This window comes from Stenella coeruleoalba (assembly GCF_951394435.1).
Source record: "Stenella coeruleoalba genome assembly, chromosome: 3".
Lineage (NCBI taxonomy): Eukaryota > Metazoa > Chordata > Mammalia > Artiodactyla > Delphinidae > Stenella > Stenella coeruleoalba.
In genome coordinates this window covers 30,580,765-30,603,645 of record NC_137148.1, presented here as the reverse complement: position 1 = coordinate 30,603,645, position 22,881 = coordinate 30,580,765, and the positions used below count along the sequence as shown (strand labels likewise).

The 22,881-nt window shown below is 36.7% G+C and overlaps 1 protein-coding gene across 2 annotated transcripts in view; it reads left to right on the top strand.

Annotated features, from left to right (window-relative positions):
- Window positions 1–2,794: 2,794 nt before the first annotated feature.
- The window catches only part of NUP155 (nucleoporin 155), a 58,920-nt gene continuing 38,833 nt past the window's right edge, over window positions 2,795–22,881 (top strand). Inside the window, exons 1-11 of one of the 2 annotated variants that reach the window (XM_079918747.1) lie at window positions 2,795–3,063; window positions 5,662–5,799; window positions 7,866–7,962; window positions 10,621–10,691; window positions 15,059–15,151; window positions 16,134–16,300; window positions 18,108–18,213; window positions 19,061–19,134; window positions 19,443–19,534; window positions 21,911–22,008; window positions 22,500–22,652. In XM_079918747.1, coding sequence (XP_079774873.1) covers window positions 2,907–3,063; window positions 5,662–5,799; window positions 7,866–7,962; window positions 10,621–10,691; window positions 15,059–15,151; window positions 16,134–16,300; window positions 18,108–18,213; window positions 19,061–19,134; window positions 19,443–19,534; window positions 21,911–22,008; window positions 22,500–22,652 — 1,246 coding nt within the window. In that variant the 5' untranslated portion in view covers window positions 2,795–2,906. Of the gene's footprint in view, window positions 3,064–5,661; window positions 5,800–7,865; window positions 7,963–10,620; window positions 10,692–15,058; window positions 15,152–16,133; window positions 16,301–18,107; window positions 18,214–19,060; window positions 19,135–19,442; window positions 19,535–21,910; window positions 22,009–22,499; window positions 22,653–22,881 lie in introns of those variants that run through there. The other variant, XM_079918748.1, reaches the window with a different exon arrangement.

Here is a 22,881-nt window from a genome sequence, read left to right as displayed (position 1 = left end):
CTACTGAAGCCCACGTACCTACAGCCCGTGCTTCAAAACAAGAGAAGCCACTGCCATGAGCAGACTGCGCACTGCAACGAAGAATAGTCCCCACTCGCTGCAACCAGAAAAGGTCCGCGCACAGCAACGAAGACCCAATGCAGCCCCCCCCCCCAAAAAAAAGGCGCGTTTACTGGCAAGGTGACACTTAATCCTCAGAATTCTAAAGATGGTTTCAAATTCCACGTCACAACTAACCATTAAGAGACTACCATTTGTTAAGTTTTGGTATGCTGTCAGAGAATATTCACAAGTGTCTAAAAAGATTATTAAAATACTCCCTTTTCCAGCTACATAACTCTGTGAGGACCCCTTTTCTTCGTGTACTTCAACTAAACAAGTAACAACAAGAGATATGAAATCTGGTTATCTCTTATTTAGCCAAACATTTAAGAGATCTGCAAAAATGTAAAATAACAGCATTCTTCCAATGGTTTAGTTTTAGATACTATGGCGATTTTTCATAAAATACGTGTTATTTATATTAACGAGGATTAGGCTTATTCTTTTAAATAAGTTATTTTTTAAATTTCTCATTTTTATGAGATATTAGCAATTATTAACAAAAATAAACCTGTGAAATAAAATTCATATTTTGTCGCAAGACAAGAAAAATTCAAACACAAAAACATTTCTCTGCCTTTTGACCTCCTCTCTCCTCTCTACTGTGCACTGTGTATATGCATTTTGTATCAACCAAACCTCCTCCATTAGCGGAAATACCTGCTCAACCATAAAGAGCAACATTCTCCTAGCATCAACAAGACAACTCCCTAAAAGATAACGTTCCTTCTTGATCTTGAAAGTGGCCAAGATGATGGTTAGATCTGGATTGTGTAAACTGTCAGTAATACATCATTTAATGTACAGCCCTCTGTTTCGAAAAACTTGTATAACTGTGTTTTGACTTCTAATGAGCGGAACAGTCCTTAGAGCTTTCTGAGATGCTGTTTCGGGTTATAATCCTCAGCTTGGCACAAATAAAATTTTCCATTTCTTTTTTAGATCGACTGATTAACTTTTTATCAACAATCCACACAAAAACCAAACCTCTTTGGACTCCTTAATAATTTTTAAAGGTATCAAAAGTTTTAGAACCTTTATTCTTGAGATGTCTTCAGCAAAATTTTCACATAAAGGGCTGGATGGTAAATATCGGAGGCTTTGAGTCCATGTGGTCTGTGTACCAACTATTCAACTCAACAGTTGCAGCTGAAAAGCAGCCATTGCAATATGTAAATGAATGGAGGGTCTTGGACTTAGATCCTTGGAAATGCTGTTGCTGTGTGCAGGACTATTAGACCAGTATTGTTAGATATCCAATTTGTAGAGTTGAAAACTTTCTATTGTACTTTTTTTTGTCTCAAATTAAAAACAAACCAACCCTGTGACAGACTGTCAGTTTTCAATCTGTAGTCTACCAAATAAAAGAAAACTGACAACTGGCGACCCCTCTGCCTATTTATCTACCAGTAATACAAATCTAATTTTTCTTGGTATACTTGCTATGAAGTCTTAAATTATATGTATAGATCTGTAATATCACAGTATTTTTAATATTCAGAAATTTAGTCAACCCTTTATTTGAGGCAGTAAAAAGTAATTCAAATAGCAAAAGACCAATTCAGAGCAATTCAGCTATTGATTTGCTAAACTATGAATATAATCGGATGTAACTTAGGTGAGACTCTAAATAAGGACTAATTCTAAGTATTCTAAATAAGGACTGCTCTTTGAAGACTACTGCTTTGTTTTAACCACTCCAGCTGTCTTCTGCATGAAATGAAGCCCATCCTGCCTCTCCTCACTCATTTCTCTTACCCTTTTACTGCAGTTAATACATACCCCATATACAAAATATGGTGATGCACTCTGGTTTTTTTTGCCTGTGTGTCCCTGCATAAAGCACCTTGAGAAGAGGAATGTTGTTTCAGTTTGATATTCCCTGCACAGGTACAATGTCTGACACAAATTCAGAATTCAGTTGCTGTAGAAGATGATATATTAGGTGGCTTACTCTATACCAGTCCCTCTACTATGCGCTGGGGATGAAGTAGTGAATTAGAACCACCTGCTTCCCCTCTGAAATGGGAAATAAAGCAAGGCATCAGGTCCCTGTACGCTGTGAAGATTCCATAAAGATAATTTTTCACGGTAACGTCCCACAAAGTCAAATGGTAACGATACTGAAATAGAAAACCTTATGAATTTTAATTTACACCGAAGCCCATATTTCTAGTGAAATTTTGGTTTATATGTAAACTTTTTTTAACAAACAGCTACCAACTCCTATCCACTCTCAGAAGACAAGTTATTTGCAGCACTAAATTGACACGCATACTCAAAATAGTTGCTGTTGCAGGTTTCCGATCCCCGAGGCACTCAGATCCAAGCGCGCGCTAAACCCACCAGAACCCGAGCAGCCTGCGCTGCCCCCGCACTAACCGGCTCGCACTTACCCGGACCCCGCTCCCTCCTGCTCCCCACCCCTACCAACCCCGTCCCATCCCTCCCCTTCCCCAGTCCCTCCCCTTTCCCCTTCCTCCCTCCTTCCCTCCCTTCCTCCACTCCCACCACCGATTTCCCGCTCCCGCCCAGAACAACCAGCCTGCCCACTTCGAAGCACCTCCCGCTCACTAGCTCCACCCCCAACGTCCAGCCCCCTCTAACAGCTTCCTCTTCCCAGCGCCGAAAAGCTGGCTTCATAGTCCCCACCCTATGAACCGGAAGTACGTCATGCGCTGGCGCCGGGGCACTTGTTTGGCGCGCGCGCCCTAAGCTTTGGGGCTGAGCTAGCGTCTTGGGATTTCTCTTATTTCTCATTGCTTTTTGCCTTTCTCCGGTCGCTGTTGTCTCCGATTTTCGATATGCCGTCTTCTTTGCTGGGCTCGGCAATGCCGGCGTCCACGTCGGCCGCAGCCCTGCAGGAAGCTTTGGAAAATGCGGGGCGGCTCATCGACCGTCAGTTACAAGAAGACCGCATGTACCCGGACCTTTCCGATCTGCTCATGGTGTCTGCCCCAAGTGAGTGATCGTTGCCAAGTTGGTGACTGTTTCTCATCCCAAAGGACTCTCGTCTGACTCCCTAAATAGATCCTTATCCGCAGGGTGAATCGGCGAAGATATCCTGAGATCTGGGACGCTGTTTGCTGCATTTTGAAGGGCGGAAAAGAGCCCATTTTCAATGTTTTTCCTTCTCTCACTTTCTTCATTACAGGCACCTCAGGGGATAGGAATGAGGAGCAAGCCCCCATTTGAAGCAGAAAGAGGCAAAGTTTCCAGCCTTAATGAGCTTCTCATTGCCTCCAAGTGTGTATCGCTAAGACCAGATGAGAAGGATCACCTGATCCAATTCTCATCCTTGTTAATACCTCATATTAATGTTGGAGTAAAATTGAAGAGCATACGAAGTTAATTTGGAAATTTACTATGTTCGCTCAGAGATATGCTTTATTATGTATGGAGTTAGTGTAATATGAAGTCCTGAAAGATGTTAAAAAGAACTACTAGCGGAATGAAGGGAAATCAGCACTGATGATGGGTGAACACGGAGGGTAAAGCAGATTTTTGTGCCAACAAAGAGAGGTGTCCGTAAAATATTCTGTTTATCTGTTTTAAATTAAGGCCAGGCTCCTCAAGGCATATAGAATCACACAAGTTGCTAGAAAAAAAGTGACCCCCTTTGTGAGGTGGAAATTGGAGAAGAGTAAATAAGATAAAAACAAGATTTTTGGTAAGCAAGAACCAAGATAATCTAACCAGGTTAATCTGCAATGTAAACCTAAAAGACAGCTTTGACAATTTATAAAAAGTCATTAATTGACTTATAATCAGAGAAAAGACAGAAACAAAGCGAAGAGTATTTACTCCTGGCAGCTACTTACCAGTGGGCTTGTCTTAAAAGAACTGAGTGGCCTGTTAGCAACTCTCATCCTGAATAGCGCTCTTCCCTTTGTACTCCTTATTTCTGAAAGCAAGGTGTACAAACAGTCCATACATTCTGGTCTTCTCATCATATCTGACCCCAGTCCAACCTATCCACCTTTACACACATCTACCTCTTCAGCCAAATTTCCTTTCCCTCTTCCATCCTATTCTCGACCTCCTTGTTTCAGTTATGCCGAATTTAACAGGTTTCCCATAAGAACCCCCTCTTCAGGATTTCATTTTACATGTACTCTTCATCATTTCTAGAATGTTCTTCTTTGCTTGACAAGCTATTCTTCCAGACTCCATTAAATACCACTTTCTCTGTGAAGGCTTTCTCAACCAGAAATAACTCTGGTGAGGTTTATATCCTCACCAGAATTATTAATTCCATCCTTTGTGTTCCTACTGTAGTTGAACATGTGTAATGTTCTATTAAAATTATGTTTTAAGAGTAAATGGAATGTCTGGGATTTGCTTCAAAAAATACATTAGGGAAAAAGTGGATAGTGACTGACATATATGAAACATGACTGGGCATGTTACTGGTAATTTTTGAAGCTGGATACTCAATACATAGGGATTGATTGCATTTGTTCTCTAGTTGTATAAATTTTAAAAATTTTCATAATACATTTAAAAATTTGTTTTATATGTCAGTTTCCTCCAACATCTTTGTACTTTAGAGAGGCTGAAAAGGTTCCTGAGTAAATAATAATAGTAAATAGTCAGAACTAAAACACCTTGCTCAGGACTAGGAAGGACAGGCTGAATAGACCAGCCTGCTCTTGTCCTTAGTGTCTGGGCTTTAGAGGAAGAGAAGGTTGCCAGTTGAGAGCAGTTTATAGAGTAGTCTGATTCTCTCCCACTCCTCCCCCCAATAAAATATTGCTTTTGTGGAATTACAGGCATACCTCATTTTATTGTGGTTTGTTTTATTGCGCTTTGCAGATACTGTTTTTTTTAACAGTAGATTGGTGGCACCCCTGCCTTGTCAGGTGACAGAATTTTTTAGTAATATTTTTAAAATTAAGGTGTGTACATTGTTTTTTTAGACATAATGCTGTTGCACACTTAGATGTCAGTATAGTGTAAACATAACTTTTACATGCATCGGAAAACCAAAATATTTATGTGACTCGCTTCTGGGCATGTTCATTTTATTGCAGTGGTCTGGAACCAAACCCACAACGTCTCTGAGGTTGCCTTTATTTGTATATTGGTCTGAGGGTGGGGGGTGGATACATAATGGGAAAAGGCATGGATTGTTTTAATCTTTAAATTTTTAAGTGGGAAAGGAAATGCTGTTTTTTCCCCAGTCAGTATTTTGTTTGTCCACAGTTGTTTTTATCTGAGAATAACAAAGCTGTTTTATAATATTTTTCCCGTTTCAGATTAGTAAAATAATAGGAAAACACTATAAATTATTGAACTAAACATTTCTTTTCTTATGCAGAAAGTCTTTGTGAAAGATAACCTTCTGTTCAGTGTTGAAACCAGTAATTGCACCCCATCTTAACATTGGAATTTATCAGGCCTCCTTTATGTCAGATCAGAACTACTTTATTCTCTCTATACCTTTAGAACCAGATGCACAATTTTTTTTGTAGCTTGCAATACTTCTGTATGCCCATTTGACGTCCAATACATTATTATTTTAAATAAATGCTTTTTATTTTATTTTATTTTTTGTAGATAATCCCACTGTTTCTGGCATGTCAGATATGGATTATCCTCTACAAGGACCTGGTTTGCTGTCAGTACCCAACCTGCCAGAGATCAGTTCCATTCGAAGAGTTCCTCTCCCACCTGAACTTGTTGAACAGTTTGGACGTATCCTATTACTTTGTATTTAACTCTTTAAAAAATTTAAAAATTGGTAATCTCATTATTATAATTCTAGTTTTGTGTTTAATTAGCACATTGTGTATAAGTTCATATAAGGTTTTATTTAAAATACATTTTAAGTATGTGGGTAGTTTGCCATGTGCCTAGAAAATTTCATGTAAAATTGAGTGTTGAAAATTGAGTCACATTTTAATTGTTTGGGGACATTGAGGAGAGTAAATTGTTTATAAGCAACTCTGCATTTTTGAATGATATATGGCAAGGCATTACTTTCCAATTAAGTGCTATACAGGGAGTTTTTTACTACCACTCTTTTTCAATTCAAAGACCCATGATTTTTGTTTTTATTTTTTCCTGTATGTTAACATTTTAGAACTGGGAACTGGCTCTGAAAATGTTTAAAATAAAACTGCAAGGTATTTTCTCCTGGAAATACCCCCCCAAAAGTTTTTGGTGTGTTTTTACACTTACTGGTGTCTTAGAATTGAAGTTTATAATTTATTGTATTTCTAAGAATTACAGTAAGAATCTGTATCTAAAGGTATAAGAAACTGAAGTATTGATACTAATGCCATCTTCATAGACTGAGAAGTTAGAGGAGTTTTCTTATCCTCTAAAAATAAGATTTTATTTGTTTTTCTTACAGTGTGGCATACCCTATAAAAGGACTATATTTATAGTTCTTTGCTAGGAAGCTTTTATAAAAATCAGTCTGTAACTCATAATAAAGACATCAAGATGCTATATAAAAATTTAATCTGACTTTTAAAAGTATGTTAATCTGTTCAGAGTAAAGGGCTTCATATTTCAATACAGTGTGATTTAGAAAACAAATGAAAAATTAGGGAAAATGCTTGTAAAATAAATAGGAAAACTAGTAAAATCTAATCTATATTTTCATTGTTTCTCTGAGACTTTGTAAAATAGTGTTATTAAATAAATAATACACCTTATCATATACTCTACCTTTGCTTAGTTTCTTAATATTCTTTAATTCTCTGGTAATACTATACTATCTACAAGAGATATTTCTTTAATTCGGAAATTATTTTGTTTTCACAATTGTTTCGTTATCTTATAATTACGTAAATAATTCTTTGTCTATTTTTCATTTTATACGAGGCTTGTAGATTGTCACCTGGCTGTGACTTTAGCGTGCCGACTGTTTTTGGTTTTTGTTTTTTTATAAATTTCTTTACTTTTATTTTTGGCTGCGTTCGGTCTTTGTTGCTGAGTGCAGGCTTTCTCTGCTTGTGGTGAGCGGGGGCTTCTCTTGTTGCAGAGCATGGGCTCTAGACTTGCAGGCTTCAGTAGTTGTGGCGCATAGGCCTCGTTGCTCCATGGCATGTGGGATCTTCCTGGACCAGGGATCGAACCCGTGTCCCCTGCATTGGCAGGTGGATTCTTAATCACTGCACCACCAGGGAAGTCCCTGTTTTTTGGTTTTTTTTAATCACTCTTTTATACCATTGGAAAAACTGGTCCAGTGAAACAGTTTATACTGTTAAAGTCCAATGGTATTACTCAGAATCAATACTTTTTTAAGTTAGTAATGGCAAAAACATTACATTTGTTATTTAGAGTACATTTTAAATGGTCAGATAGCTTTATTTAGAAGTTATAATAAATATTTCTGTCATACACTATGGCTTTCATTAAACTCATTGGAAATAAAGATAATTCATTTGCTCTTTTGATTGAAGAGTGAATAAGTCATGATTTTTTAATCATACATTTTATTTTATTTTATTTTACTTATTTATTTATTGCGGTACGCGGGCCTCTCACTGTTGTGGCCTCTCCCGTTGCGGAGCACAGGCTCCGGACGCGCGCAGGCTCAGCGGCCATGGCTCACGGGCCTAGTCGCTCCATGGCATGTGCAATCTTCCCGGACCGGGGCACGAACCCGTATCCCCTGCATCGGCAGGCGGACTCTCAACCACTGCGCCACCAGGGAAGCCCTAATCATACATTTTAAATCAAAATCTTTTGAAACAAGTTTAAGAAAAATGAGATTGAAATCTTTCTACCTTACATCCACACTACCTCAGATATGCAGTGTAACTGCATGATGGGCGTGTTCCCTGCTATCAGTAGAGCTTGGCTCACAATTGACAGTGACATATTCATGTGGAACTACGAAGATGGGTATGTATTTATGACTGGTTTGCTTTAGCATAATTAGAATTTAAATTATCTTTATTACAACTAGTATTCTACTCATTAAAAGCTGCCTGGTTTATCTTTCATTCTTCTAACATCCGGGTCAGTGCTTCTCAGTATACATACCAACCTGGGGATGGGGTTAAAATGTGGATTATGTTTTAGTCATTAAGGCTCAGGAGTCTGCGTTTGTAACAAGCTCCCAGGTGATGCTGGGGATCTGGGTACCACTCTGAGTAGCAGCAGTCTTATTTCCCAAACTCCTATAATAATGATAGTCTAGCAGTAATTCTTTGAGGGATGGTTTGAGATTTTTAAAGACCCCTGTTTTCCCTGCATATCATGGAGTGGGAGGATGTTAGTTTATTGAAGTATCTTAACAGTTTTGTTGTTATTCTGTGGGCTTGACCTTGTGTAAATTAAATGTGTATAAAAGAGTCTGAGTGAAGGCCCAAGGCATTCTTGCTTAAATAAAGTTTATTGATGTGATGATCTTACTCTTGGCTATTTGGAGAAAAATTTTACCTTCCAGTTCTCCATCATATTATCTTTAGGTGAGGGGTGAGATAACCAGAGGAAGATCCATATTAAGATGTAACTCTTGCTCCTGAGTAGTTAACATACTTGTTAGAAACATACAGTGTCATTGAATCAGAATTGACACTATATGAGAACTTGTAGCTTAAACCATTTTTGTTTGCTGTTCTTTTTTAATTAGAAATTTTCCTAGCTATTTTTATTGTTGAAATGGTATATAGTCATAATAATAGTGATATAAGGTTGTGATTGTTCTTCATGTATCATGAACGTTGCCCCAGTTTGTTATATTACACATAACATATTCATTTTTATACTAAAGAGTAGAACCTGTTCATTTAGGCATTGATCTCTTCAAGAAAACCTAATGCAAGAAAATTACAAAATAGATAAATGTGAGAATAATTTCGTTGAAAAGGGTTTTCACTTTAATGAAATTTTTATATTTCCATTGACTTCTAACTTATTCATTTAAAAACCACATTGAGCTTATCATGTATCACTTTTTGTGCTTGAACAGTACTGAATAAACAGTCCCTGCCCACATGGAAAGTGTGGTTCAACCTTATTGTGTGTTCAAACTAAACTCATTTAAAGAAAAATTATTTGAACATTGTCTATTGAAAAAATCAAGGCACAGGTACTGGATATAAATCTTTACTTCCTAAATTCAATTCTATAAAAACCTTAACCTTCATTTCAGTTATTCTGATAGCTTTCTATTATAAATCCCAGTTCCATCTGGATGATACAAACGTAATGTTGTTCAGTTCACTTTTCTCGAATCCCCAGCTCTCCCAATATTGTTCTTAGTTCTGGGGGCTGTGTCAGTTGTTGAAGGAGCCTGTGTAATTCCACAGCATTGGGAAAATTGGGAAACCTGGCCCCACGTAGGTTGCCATGTAGGTGTTTTCTGTCCACTTGTGTGGCCCTTTGCAGGACAACCAGTTTTCCTCAAAGTCTGGATCATTTTTTTTTTCTTGGTATATATCCTGCTTGCTGTTCTCTGAGCTTATTGGATCTAGGTTTGAAGTCTTCGTTATTTTTGAAAAATTTTCAACCATTGTCTTATTAAAGTATTTGTGCTTTCCTGTTCTCTTCCTTTCTTTTCTGAGATTTGTTATACTTTTGTTAGGCTGCTTGATGTTTTCCAACAAATTTTGGATGCTCTGTTTGGACGCTCCATTCTTTTTTCTCTTTTTATTTCAATTTGGACAATTTCTATTGACCTTTAACTTCATGTTTACTGATTCTTTCGTCAAGTCTACTGAAAAGTCCATATAAGATATTCTTTGTGCTGTGCTTTTTATTTCTAACATTTTCACTGGCTTATTTCTAATTATTTTCATTGCTCTGCTGAAATGCCTTACCTGTTTATACATATTGCTCATCTTTTTTATTAGAGCCTATACTATATTGATTATATTTATTTTAAATTTCCTGTCTGATAGTTCAGACATCTGACTCTGCTTCTGTTGATTGCTTTGTTTCTTGACACTGGGGCTTTTTTTTGCTTGCTCTTTTGCTCATGTTTTGTTACGCAAAGCCAGACACCATGTATAGGACAGTGAATACTGCAATAAATACCCTTTATCCTTAGAAGTGGGCACGTCTCTTCCTTTGCTAGAGCCTAGCAGGTAGGCCTTTATTGTGAGGGAGTTGACTTTTTCCAACTCAGGAGTTAAGCCGAGTGTAGTTTTGTTGTTGCAGTGGTACCTTCAGTGGACCACAGGTTTCAAATTCCTTTAGAAGTATTTTGCACTTAGCGTACAGATTGGGTTGCTGGATTTTTTCTCAGTGTTCCTGTTTCTCCCCCAGCAATAGGCTCTCCCTGTGAGCCTGTGCTTCTGAGAGGGTCCTCTTGCCCCTGCCGCAGCAGTAGACTGTTATTGCTTGAGACTTGCAACCTGGTGGGGGGGATGTTTGGAATGGGGACCAGCATTCCGCTTTTTCCTGGTTTACGCTTAGCCTTAGGTAGGCCTGTGTGCCTGAGTCTTGGAACTAAAACAGTTTTGTTTGCTGATTTATTATATTCTATAGTCTTGAAGAACATTATAAAACTTTTTCCTTTACATGTATAACATGTTTTTCTTCAACTGTTGACAGAGGAGACCTTGCCTATTTTGATGGACTTAATGAGACTATTCTTGCTGTGGGACTTGTAAAACCAAAAGCTGGTAAGAAATAAAAATATAAAGATTAAATTATGTTTGTACATAAGATTCCAAATGTTTAAGGACTAAATGATATTATACTTTAAGTAATTAACTTTCCTATTGAAGTTTTGTTCTAAATTACTTCTAATTAGAAATACAGAAAGTGATTAGGAATATTTAACAATTTACTCACCTTATGGTATAAGTGAGTCTGCCTTTAAAATTGTTAAACTACAATTCTTGAATTTTATCTTGCTTTTTGTTAGTCTTTTTTTTTTTTACCTCTTCAAGTTTGCATAAGTTTTGTTTTTCTTTTTTTACATCTTTATTGGAGTATAATTGCTTTACAATGGTGTGTTAGTTTCTGCTTTATGACAAAGTGAATCATTTATACATATACATATGTTCCCATATCTCCTCCCTCTTGCGTCTCCCTCCCTCCCACCCTCCCTATCCCACCCATCCAGGTGGTCACAAAGCACCGAGCTGATCTCCCTGTGCTATGCGGCTGCTTCCCACTAGCTATCTACTTTACCTTTGGTAGTGTATATATGTCCATGCCACGCTCTCACTTTGTCACAGCTTACCCTTCCCCCTTCACATGTCCTCAAGTCCATTCTCTAGTAGGTCTGTGTCTTTATTCCTGTCTTACCCCTAGGTTCTTCATGACTTTTTTTTTTCTTATATTCCATATATATGTGTTAGCATACGGTATTTGTCTTTCTCTTTCTGACTTACTTCACTCTGTATGACAGACTCTAGGTCCATCCACCTCACTACAAATAACTCAATTTCGTTTCTTTTTATGGCTGAGTAATATTCCATTATATATATGTGCCACATTTTCTTTATGCATTCATCCGATGATGGACACTTAGGTTGTTTCCATCTCCTGGCTATTGTAAATAGAGCTGCAATGAACATTTGGGTACATGACTATTTTTGAATTATGGTTTTCTCAGGGTATATGCCCAGTAGTGGGATTGCTGGGTCATATGGTAGTTCTATTTGTAGTTTTTTAAGGAACCTCCATACTGTTCTCCATAGTGGCTGAACCAATTCACATTCCCACCAGCAGTGCAAGAGTGTTCCCTTTTCTCCACACCCTCTCCAGCATTTATTGTTTCTAGATTTTTTGATGATGGCCATTCTGACCAGTGTGAGATGATATCTCATTGTAGTTTTGATTTGCATTTCTCTAATGATTAATGGTGTTGAGCATTCTTTCATGTGTTTGTTAGCAATCTGTATATCTTCTTTGGCAAAATGTCTATTTAGGTCTTCTGCCCATTTTTGGATTGGGTTGTTTGTTTTTTTGTTATTGAGCTGCATGAGCTGCTTATAAATTTTGGAGATTAATCCTTTGTCAGTTGCTTCATTTGCAAATATTTTCTCCCATTCTGAGGGTTGTCTTTTGGTCTTGTTTATGGTTTCCTTTGCTGTGCAAAAGCTTTGAAGTTTCATTAGGTCCCATTTGTTTATTTTTGTTTTTATTTCCATTTCTCTAGGAGGTGGGTCAAAAAGGATCTTGCTGTGATTTATGTCATAGAGTGTTCTGCCTATGTTTTCCTCTAAGAGTTTGATAGTTTCTGGCCTTACATTTAGGTCTTTAATCCATTTTGAGCTTATTTTTGTGTATGGTGTTAGGGAGTGTTCTAATCTCATACTTTTACATGTACGTGTCCAGTTTACCCAGCACCACTTATTGAAGAGGCTGTCCTTTCTCCACTGTACATTCCTGCCTCCTTTGTCAAAGATAAGGTGACCATATGTGCGGGGGTTTATCTCTGGGATTTCTATCCTGTGCCATTGATCTATATTTCTGTTTTTGTGCCAGTACCATACTGTCTTGATTACTGTAGCTTTGTAGTATAGTCTGAAGTCAGGGAGCCTGATTCCTCCAGCTCCGTTTTTTGTTCTCAAGATTGCTTTGGCTATTCGGGGTCTTTTGTGTTTCCATACAAATTGTGAAATTTTTTGTTCTAGTTCTGTGAAAAATGCCATAGTAGTTTGATAGGGATTGCACTGAATCTGTAGATTGCTTTGGGTAGTATAGTCATTTTCACAATGTTGATTCTTCCAATCCAAGAACATGGTATATCTTCTCCATCTGTTTGTATGATCTTTAATTTCTTTCATCAGTGTCTTATAGTTTTCTGCATACAGGTCTTTTGTCTCCTTAGGTAGGTTTATTCCTAGGTATTTTATTCTTTTTGTTGCAGTGGTAAATAGGAGTGTTTCCTTAATTGCTCTTTCAGATTTTTCATTATTAGTGTATAGGATTGCAAAAGATTTCTGTGCATTACTTTTGTATCCTGCTACTTTACCAAATTCATTGATTAGCTCTAGTAGTTTTCTGGTAGCATCTTTAGGATTCTCTATGTGTAGTATCATGTCATCTGCAAACAGCGACAGCTTTACTTTCTCTTTTCCACCTTGGATTCCTTTTATTTCTTTTTCTTCTCTGATTGCTGTGGCTAAAACTTCCCAAATTATGTTGAATAGTAGTGGTGAGATTGGACAGCCTTGTCTTGTTACTGGTCTTAGAGGAAATGGTTTCAGTTTTTTACCATTGAGAATGATGTTGTCTGTGGGTTTGTCATATATGGCCTTTATTATGTTGAGGTAAGTTCCCTCTGTGCCTACTTTCTGGAGAGTTTTTTTTTTTTTTTTTGCGATACGCAGGCCTCTCACTGTTGTAGCATCTCCTGTTGCGGAGCACAGGCTCCAGACGTGCAGGGTCAGCGGCCATGGCTCACAGGCCCAGCTGCTCCGCGGCATGTGGTATCTTCCCAGACTGGGGCACGAACCCGTGTCCCCTGCATCGGCAGGCGGACTCTCAACCACTGCGCCACCAGGGAAGCCCGGTGTATGATCCTTGTAACGTGCTGTTGGATTCTGTTTGCTAGTATTTTGTTGAGGATTTTTGCATCTATGTTCATCAGTGATATTGGCCTGTAGTTTTCTTTTTTTGTGACATCTTTGTCTGGTTTTAGTATCAGGGTGATGGTGGCCTTGTAGAATGAGTTTGGGAGTGTTCCTTCCTCTGCTACATTTTGGAAGAGTTTGAGAAGGATAGGTGTTAGCTCTTCTCTAAATGTTTCATAGAATTCCCCTGTGAAGCCATCTGATCCTGGGCTTTTGTTTGCTGGAAGATTTTTAGTCACAGTCTCAATTTCAGTGCTTATGATTGGTCTGTTTATATTTTCTGTTTCTTCCAGGCTCAGTCTCAGAAGGTTGTACTTTTCTAAGAATTTGTCCATTTCTTCCAGGTTGTGCATTTTATTGGCATATAGTTGCTTGTAGTCATCTTTCATGATCCTGTGTATTTCTGCAATGTCAGTTTTTACTTCTCCTTTTTCATTTCTTATTCTGTTGATTTGAATCTTCTACCTTATTTTCTTGAATCTGGCTAATGGTTTATCCATTTTGTTTATCTTCTCAAAGAAGCAGCTTTTAGTTTTATTGATCTTTGCTATTGTTTCCTTCATTTCTTTTTCATTTATTTCTGATCTGATCTTTATGATTTCTTTCCTTCTGCTAACTTTGGGGTTTTTTGTTCTTCTTTCTCTAATTGTTTTCGGTATAAGATTAGGTTGTTTATTTAAGATGTTTCTTGAGGTAGGATTGTATTGCTATAAACTTCCCTCTTAGAACTGCTTTTCCTGTATCGCATAGGTTTTGGGTCATCCTGTTTTCGTTGTCATTTGTTTGTAGGTATTTTTTGATTTCCTCTTTGATTTCTTCAGTGATTTCTTGGTTATTTAGTAGTGTATTGTTTAGCCTCCCTGTGTTTGTATTTTTTACAGGTTTTTTTTCCTGTAATTGATATCTAGTCTCATAGCATTGTGCTCGGAAAAGATACTTGATATGATTTCGATTATCTTAAATTTACCAAGGCTTGATTTGTGACCCAAGATATGATCTCTCCTGGAGAATGTTCCAAGAGCACTTGAGAAGAAAGTGTATTCTGTTGTTTTGGGATGGAATGTCCTATAAATATCAATTAAGTCCATCTTGTTTAATGTGTCATTTAAAGCTTGTGTTTCCTTATTTATTTTCTTTTTTGAATCCGTTCATTGGTGAAAGTGGGGTGTTAAAGTCCCCTACTATGATTGTTGTAACACTAATTCTAAATGTCATTAAATACTGAAGTGTTTGTGTCTAAGATTTGGGTTTTTTGTTTGTTTGGCTGGTTTTTTTACTATTATCTGCTTATTTAAATGATCATAAGTGGTAACGTTTTAGCATCAACATTGAATTAGCTTTACACTTTTCATATGCTGGTTAACCCACAGCTCATATTAAAGGTAACCATATTCTGTTAATGCTTAAATGATGGGTGTTTTCCAGAAAATAGTGCCTAACTCATGTTTACTTTATCTTAGGCATATTTCAACCTCACGTACGACATCTTCTGGTTTTGGCAACCCCTGTGGATATAGTGATTCTTGGACTCAGTTATACTAATTTGCAAACAGGTAGAGCAACCCACATGTTGTGGGGGCTTTGGGGGTTTGTTTTTTTGGCCACACCCTGCATGGTATGTGGAACTTCCCCGACCAGGGATGGAACCCACACCCCCTGCAGTGGAAGCGCAGAGTCTTAACCACTGGACCACCAGGGAAGTCCCCACATGTTGTGTTTTTTAAAATAAAATATGTTGCCCAGTTTAATATTATAATTGAAAACTAATCTTTTTCACTAAGTTAACTTTCTGGTCTATTTGCTCATAGGAAAATATTTCCCTGTAGGTATGGTATCTTTCAGGTTAATATTTCCACCAGAAATTATTTTGGATTTACTTACCATATCAGTGTACATTTCTTAAATGTCCAATATAAAGGAAGGGTAGTAGAAGAGAAATAGTTGCCCCAGTGATTTTTAAATAATACCTTCAATTTCTTCATTTTTAATTTTTTGAATGGCCATTTTAACATATGGAACATTGAAATGTATATTACTCTTTCCTTTAAAGTAAGAAACCATCAATTAATTTGTTACAAGCACGTTCAGTGGTTTCTTTTGCATTCTACCAGTGTTTTAGGTAAAATAATGTTGAATTTCAGAGCCTCAAATTGATGATTATTGGGGTGGGGTGGAGGAAAAAAGAAAAAATTAATGATTATTACTACCATATCCCTAGGCTTTTTTCCAAAATTTAATGCTTTGGGTTAGTTTTTTTATTTGATGTTTTACTATGTTATATATATATGTGCTATGTATTTTACATATGTTATATATACATACTGTAGGTTCTATTTAACGTGAATTATAAAACTGTTCCTATCAGACTTTTTATAGTAATTTTGAAATGTATGTTATACATACATTTTTTTGACATTTTTGAGCATATCATGAACTCAGTAAGAGTATCAATTCTGAAGATAATACAGTGATTGTTTTAAAACTTTTAGAAAGCTCTTAAAGTGATTCCTATATTCTTTCTTTTAAAAAAAATAGGTTCTGGAGTTCTCAATGACAGTATGTGTGGTGGAATGCAGTTACTTCCAGATCCTTTATATTCTCTTCCTACTGATAATACTTACCTTTTAACGATAACTTCCACTGATAATGGCAGAATTTTCTTGGCTGGAAAGGATGGCTGTTTATATGAAGTAGCATACCAAGTAAGTCTGGCATTTGTAAACATTTTCATTTTCCTCCCTCTTGATGGAGTAAGACTAGATAAGCTTTTGTCTTTTCTTTTTAATTAATTTTTTTATTGGAGGATAGTTGATTTACAGTGTTGTGTTAGTTTCTGATAAGCTGTAGTCTTTATCTTCTAATTATATAGCACGTTAATATATTTTTATGGAAAGTAGTCAAACATGCAGTTAAAGTTGTAGTCCTTCATGACTACACCATACCTGTAAAACCCAGTCCTCCCCACAAAGGTAACAGCCATTATCAGTTCTGTATATGTCATTGTAGAATATGATGCATACATTTCTAAATACCTATAAATGTCTTTAAATATCTATAGATAATATATATGTATTTATTTGTGTGTATACATGTATACGAATACATAGTATACTTCTGTGTATATGTTTTTACTTGTATTATTGCTTAAGTTTTGTTTCATATTGGCTTTTTTTCCTTTTTCTGCCTTTTTTTTCCCCCCACGCCGTGTGGCTTGCGGGATCTTAGTTCCCCGACCAGGGATTGAAACTGGGCCAAGGCAGTGAAAGTGGCGAGCCCTAACCAATGGACCACCAGGAAATTCCCATAATTGGCTTTTTTCATTTAACTGTGCCTTGAAAGTCTTTCCTTGTCAGTATCTGGTAGATAGATATGTGTTATGTTTTGTGATTGCTGCATGATTGTCCATAAAATGGATGTATTGATACATGATTGAACAATTCCTTTCTTGATAGACTTCTAGGTTTTTATTATACCTTTCAGAAATGATGGTGTGATAAGTGTTCTTTTACAAGCCTCCTTGTGCACATGTGTAGAAGTTTTCTAGTGTGGAGACTTAGAATTCTAATAGTTGTATTATAGTATATGTGTATTGAAAACTGAATTTTCTATTTTCATTTTGCCCTCTTAAGAGTTTTAGACTCATAGCAGGCATCTTTGATTGTATCCCTTTCCTCTCCCTCCTCACTCTCACTAACCCTGGTATTTTATAACTTATAAATTTTGACCAGTCAGATAGAAGACAATTGTTTTTTATTACTAGTTGGGTTGAGCATCTTTTCATGTATTTATTGGTCATTTGTGTTTACTCTGAAATGTCTTTGTATCCTTTGCTCCATTATTTTTTCCCCCTTACTGTATTGTTGCCTTTATCATAAGGTAAACAGTAGGAAACTGATAAGACAAGTATTCTCATAGGCACACAGCTAATTAGTGGCAGAGATAGGATTAGAACTGAGGTTAGCATTTTTATGTTATATTGTATCTCTTCCTTACCCAATTTCTCTTGGTTTTGTTAACTACAAAAAGAAGATTTTGTTGTAGATTTAAGTATGGCAAAACTCGATCATTGAGGGGCAGACTGTAGATTATGATGGTGGTGGCTACTATTTTTTAAATTTCCTTTTAGCAGTAGTGGGAAGAGATAAAAATACCTCTATCCTATGTACTTTTGACACTTATAAACTACGCTTATTATTTCCCTTACTGCTTTCAAATAGGAGTTTTTAAGATAATTAAAATGAGTTCACTAACATAGCATTACTCAGGTTGCTGGAATAGACATAGCTGATAGACATAGTGATTTGATTTTCGTTAAATACATTTTCTATTTTTAATTACAGGACTGAACTCAGTACTTCTCAGTACTTATTTTTGAGTAGTATGTCTTACTTTACAATTATTGGTATTTTACTAAGATTTGAGAACCTTTATAAACATGAGTATATTTTAGTTGCTATGATGGAGGTACCTACATTTACAAGTTTATGTCTTTCAATTTTTTCTTTGAAGGCAGAAGCAGGCTGGTTTAGCCAGAGGTGTAGGAAAATAAACCACTCAAAGAGTGCACTTTCTTTCCTTGTTCCTTCGTTACTACAGTTCACATTCTCAGAAGATGGTGAGTAGAAAACAAATTTGGCAAACAAAACATTTTAACAAATCACTGCCCTAACATTTTCTTCAGAAATTCTCATTCTTAATTGAAACAGTTTCTTACTAAACAGTATTTGTTATATAGTCATATCATCTTTTAAAGGGAGAAGGGATGATAAAACAGATAGCATGAGTTTTATTCCCAAGTTCCTATAAATGTAGCACCATAGAACATGTGTCTACAATAGCTATATATACTTAAACCACCCGTGTCTGTGTTTGTGAGAGAGTTAGACATTCAGACATTTAATACATGTTTTGCCTGGTCTGAAAGAAATTCCCAGCATAAAATGAATATATCTGAGTTTTTAATTGAGAGATTTAGCCAGGTGAAGTAATTTTAAAATGCTTCAGTAAAGTAAGATAAATATATCTAAAAATGTTAATATGACTGAATTTTTAAATTATTTTCTTTTACACAATGAATTATTAAACTAAACTGGAAGTTTCTTGAAGGAATGGACCAGGTATAATTATTTTATGTGTTTCTAGCATATAGTAAGCATTCATTAAATGTTGAATGTAGGAATAATTTGGAACTTGTTTTTGGTTTGGCTTAAAATTAATTTAAAGGACAGAATAACTTATTCGTGATGCTCTTAACCCAGTCACAGTATTTGATGTTTGCTTTTTTTCGCGTGCTGTCTGACCTGAATGCTTCTTGGCTTTGTCCTTGTGCAGCTACCCTAAGACTTACCTACAAAACAAAAGAAAAGCCCTGAATGTAAATCAGCAATTTTAATTGGTTGTAAGTGGCTACTGTGTTTGATTTGTTAACCTCCGTTTTTTTTCTTCCTCTGTCTTATTTTTAGATCCTATTGTTCAAATTGCAATTGATAATTCAAGAAATATTTTATATACACGATCGGAGAAAGGAGTAATACAGGTAAGTATTAATATTATACCACCATATAAGAGGGGAAGAATATCCCTGTTTTTAAGGAACAAGGTTTAGTCACTCTTGGGCTTTTCCTATGAACTGTGTGCTTTAAAAAAAAAAAAAAACCCGCTGCTTAAGGCCCCCTTTTATGAAATTGTTAATCTCTGAATGTTTTCATACCTATATGAAGTACCAAAATTAAAGGATCCCTAAAAAGGAAAAGTTTACTTAATAAAAATTTATTTAAAAGGTTATTTTATAAAGTGTATACAGTTTATAATCATGTTTAAGTGGGTATGATTTTTTATTCACAGGTGTATGATTTGGGCCATGATGGACAAGGAATGAACAGAGTTGCCTCAGTGTCACAGAATTCTATTGTTTCTGCTGCTGGAAACATTGCTAGGTAATATGTAATTTATTCTCAGGCATTTCATTTGCAGGCATAATTATATTATTTATATGCAGTATACTAAAATTATTCCCTCCTTGAAATATCTCCAGAAAGTAAGAAATGTTGAAGGAGGTGACATCATAGGTTATGTTTGAAACAGTTGCTAGCAATGCTTCCTTTTATTCTTATGTTGGATGGTTTGAAACATAAGGCAGACTAGTTTTACAGGGTAAAGGACAGCTTGACCTGTGATTTTCCCTGGAGTTTGAAATTATGCTCTAAGTGGTCTGTGCAGGCATTATAGGTATCATGACTAGGAAACTGCAAGTCTCAAAGTTTCCTCTTTTTTAACTACTCCACCCTTCTAACAGGTCTACATGGTAGTTTCATTGGTCTGATAATGGACACAAGTACATTTCGGGAAATACAGAATTTCACAGTTGTATTAGCCTCACTGTATTCTTGAGGAAACTAAAACTAAGGATGTTATGATTTGCCTGAGGTCTAACTCCTAAGTAAGTGCTGAGATCCAACCTAAAAGCCAAGTTTTCAGACACTATACACTGTTTGCATATGTCACAAGTGACTTAGCTTCAGAAACTCTCCTCACCTAACAAAGACCTCAGATTTTCAATTTCTGTTTTCTGTGTGCCTGGGTCACTGCTACAATCAGATATCCTAGTGATAGCATGTTTTCCTTGGTCTTCAATGACCAAAAAATTCTCAAGGCAGGCAATTTGAAACAAAATTTCCTTTTACTTCTTCTAATTTTGGGGGGAAAGATTTTTTCAGATCCACAGAAAAATGAAAAGAATAGCATGATAAAATCTGATATACCCTTTATCTAAATTCACCAGTTGTTAACATTTTGCCTTATTTGCTCACTCTTAAGACCTATTTGAAAGTAAGTTGCAGACATGACTTTCACCCTTAAATCCTTCAGCTTCCATCTCCTAAGCTCTTATATACTACATTATCATTACCACACCTAAAAAATTAATAATTTTATAATGTTATCCTAATTATATAGTCCATATTAAAATTACTCAGTACTCCTCCAGATCTTTCATAGCGTTTTTCTTTACATTTTTCTCCACGTTCAGCCAGAGCACATGAGCTACGTTGGTTATTAGTCTCTTTAATATAAAACGGACCTCTTACTGCCTTTTTCAAATGTTGACATTTAGTGGGGAGGGGCAGGAGAGTTATTTGTAGAATATCCCATTTTCTGAATTTTTTTTCCTTATCTATAGATTCAGGGTGATATTGTTTTTTGTTTATTTATTTACTTATTTATTTATTTGGTTTTGCCAGGTCTTAGTTGTGGCTCCAGGGCTCCTTAGTTGCAGCAAGAGGCCTCCTTAGCTGTGGCATGAGAACTCATAGTTGCAGCATGCATGTGGGATCTAGTTCCCTGACCAGGGATCAAATCCAGGCCCCCAGCTTTGGGAGCACAGAGTCTTATCCACTGCGCCACCAGGGAAGTCCCAGGATAATATTTTTTTTAGCCAATATCACATACATGATGCGAACTTCTTACAGTATTACATTAAGAGGCACATAGTACCAGTTTTCCTATTATGAACACTTGGTTAAGGTGGTATTCACCAGATCTCACCATTATGAAGGTTCATTTTCCCCCCCTTTTTTTTGCGGTACACAGGCCTCTCACTGTTGTGGCCTCTCCCGTTGCAGAGCACGGGGTCCGGACGCGCAGGCTCAGCGGCCATGGCTCACGGGCCTAGCCGCTCCGCGGCATGTGGGATCTTCCTGGACCGGGGCACGAACCCGTGTCCCCTGCATCGGCAGGCGGACTCTCAACCACTGCGCCACCAGGGAAGCCCTCCCCCTTTTTAATTAGTGATAATCCTTTCAATGATATTTTGATGCTCTAAGGACACCTTATTCCCCATTAACCATTTACCCAATGGATTTAGCTTTCTTTTATGGTCTTTGAAAAAAGATTACTCTTAACAATATTAATGTAAAGAACACACATTCACACTGGGTTTTTGCCAGTTCTTGCTCCTTTTGCACTACTTTCCTAAAAAGTAGCCTTAAAACTATTTTAGCATGTTTAAACATGTAAAAATCCTACTGGAGGGGCTTCCCTAGTGGCGCAGTGGTTGAGAGTCCGCCTGCCAATGCAGCGGACACGGGTTCGTGCCCCGGTCCAGGAAGATTCCACATTCCGCAGAGCGGCTGGTCACGTGAGCCATGGCTGCTGAGCCTGCACGTCCGGAGCCTGTGCTCCGCAACAGGAGAGGCCACAACAGTGAGAGGCCCGCGTACCACAAAAAAAAAAAAAAAAAAAATCCTGGTGGAATATATTCCTTGTAATTGAGTAGATATACTTTAAAAATAAACTTTAGTTTTTCTTTCTTCTAGGACCATAGATCGTTCTGTTTTTAAACCAATTGTTCAAATAGCAGTGATTGAAAACTCCGAATCACTGGACTGTCAGTTATTGGCTGTCACACATGCAGGTATGTTGTTTTATTTATATGTGTGCTTTAATGTGATAACTTTTTATAATCTTCAGGTTTGGAAATTTATGACTGAAAATATGTTTTTACTTCTGTATCAATTATAAGCCATACTAATAATTTGTAAAATTAAGGCTTTTGAAAAATCAGAAGATTCCACTCACTCTGTCTCCTCATTTTATAGATGTAAAACCAGGCCTGAAAGGTAAAGTGGCTCACGTTTAGTGACAGAGCCTGAACTGGAACGCAGGCTCCCTTGTCTTATACTTGTAGGTTCTTTCTACTGAAATGTGTTGATTTACCTCTCAATTCCAAGTGATGTCTTAGAAACCACTTCAGCTGGTAGTATGCATGATGATTTAAGATCAGTCAGGAAAGTGATATATGGCTTTAACAGAGTTCTGTGTTTTTCTGTGGAATTGTTTCAACAACACATGTACCTCATGTCTTTTATTTCCTGTTAATAATGGATAATTTTACCCCATCATCAGGTGTAAGACTGTATTTCAGCACTTGTCCATTCAGACAGCCATGGACACGCCCTAATACATTGACACTGGTCCACATCCGCTTACCTCCTGGATTCTCAGCATCTTCAACGGTGGAAAAGCCTTCAAAAGTACATAAAGCTCTTTATAGTAAAGGTAAATTCTGAAATACTATCAGATTTAATATTAGATTCTTAAAGTTATTAAAATCAGAATGCATTTTGAGGCATTTGAAATTAACAGATTTCCAGTGAAGTTCAGGATGTTATGGGTTTTTTTAATCCAGGAACTCTTTTTTTAATATTAGCTTATATTTCAAATTTTTCATTGGCATATATATTAAAAATATAGTTTTTTAAAGTATCTAAGTACTTTTAAAATTGTT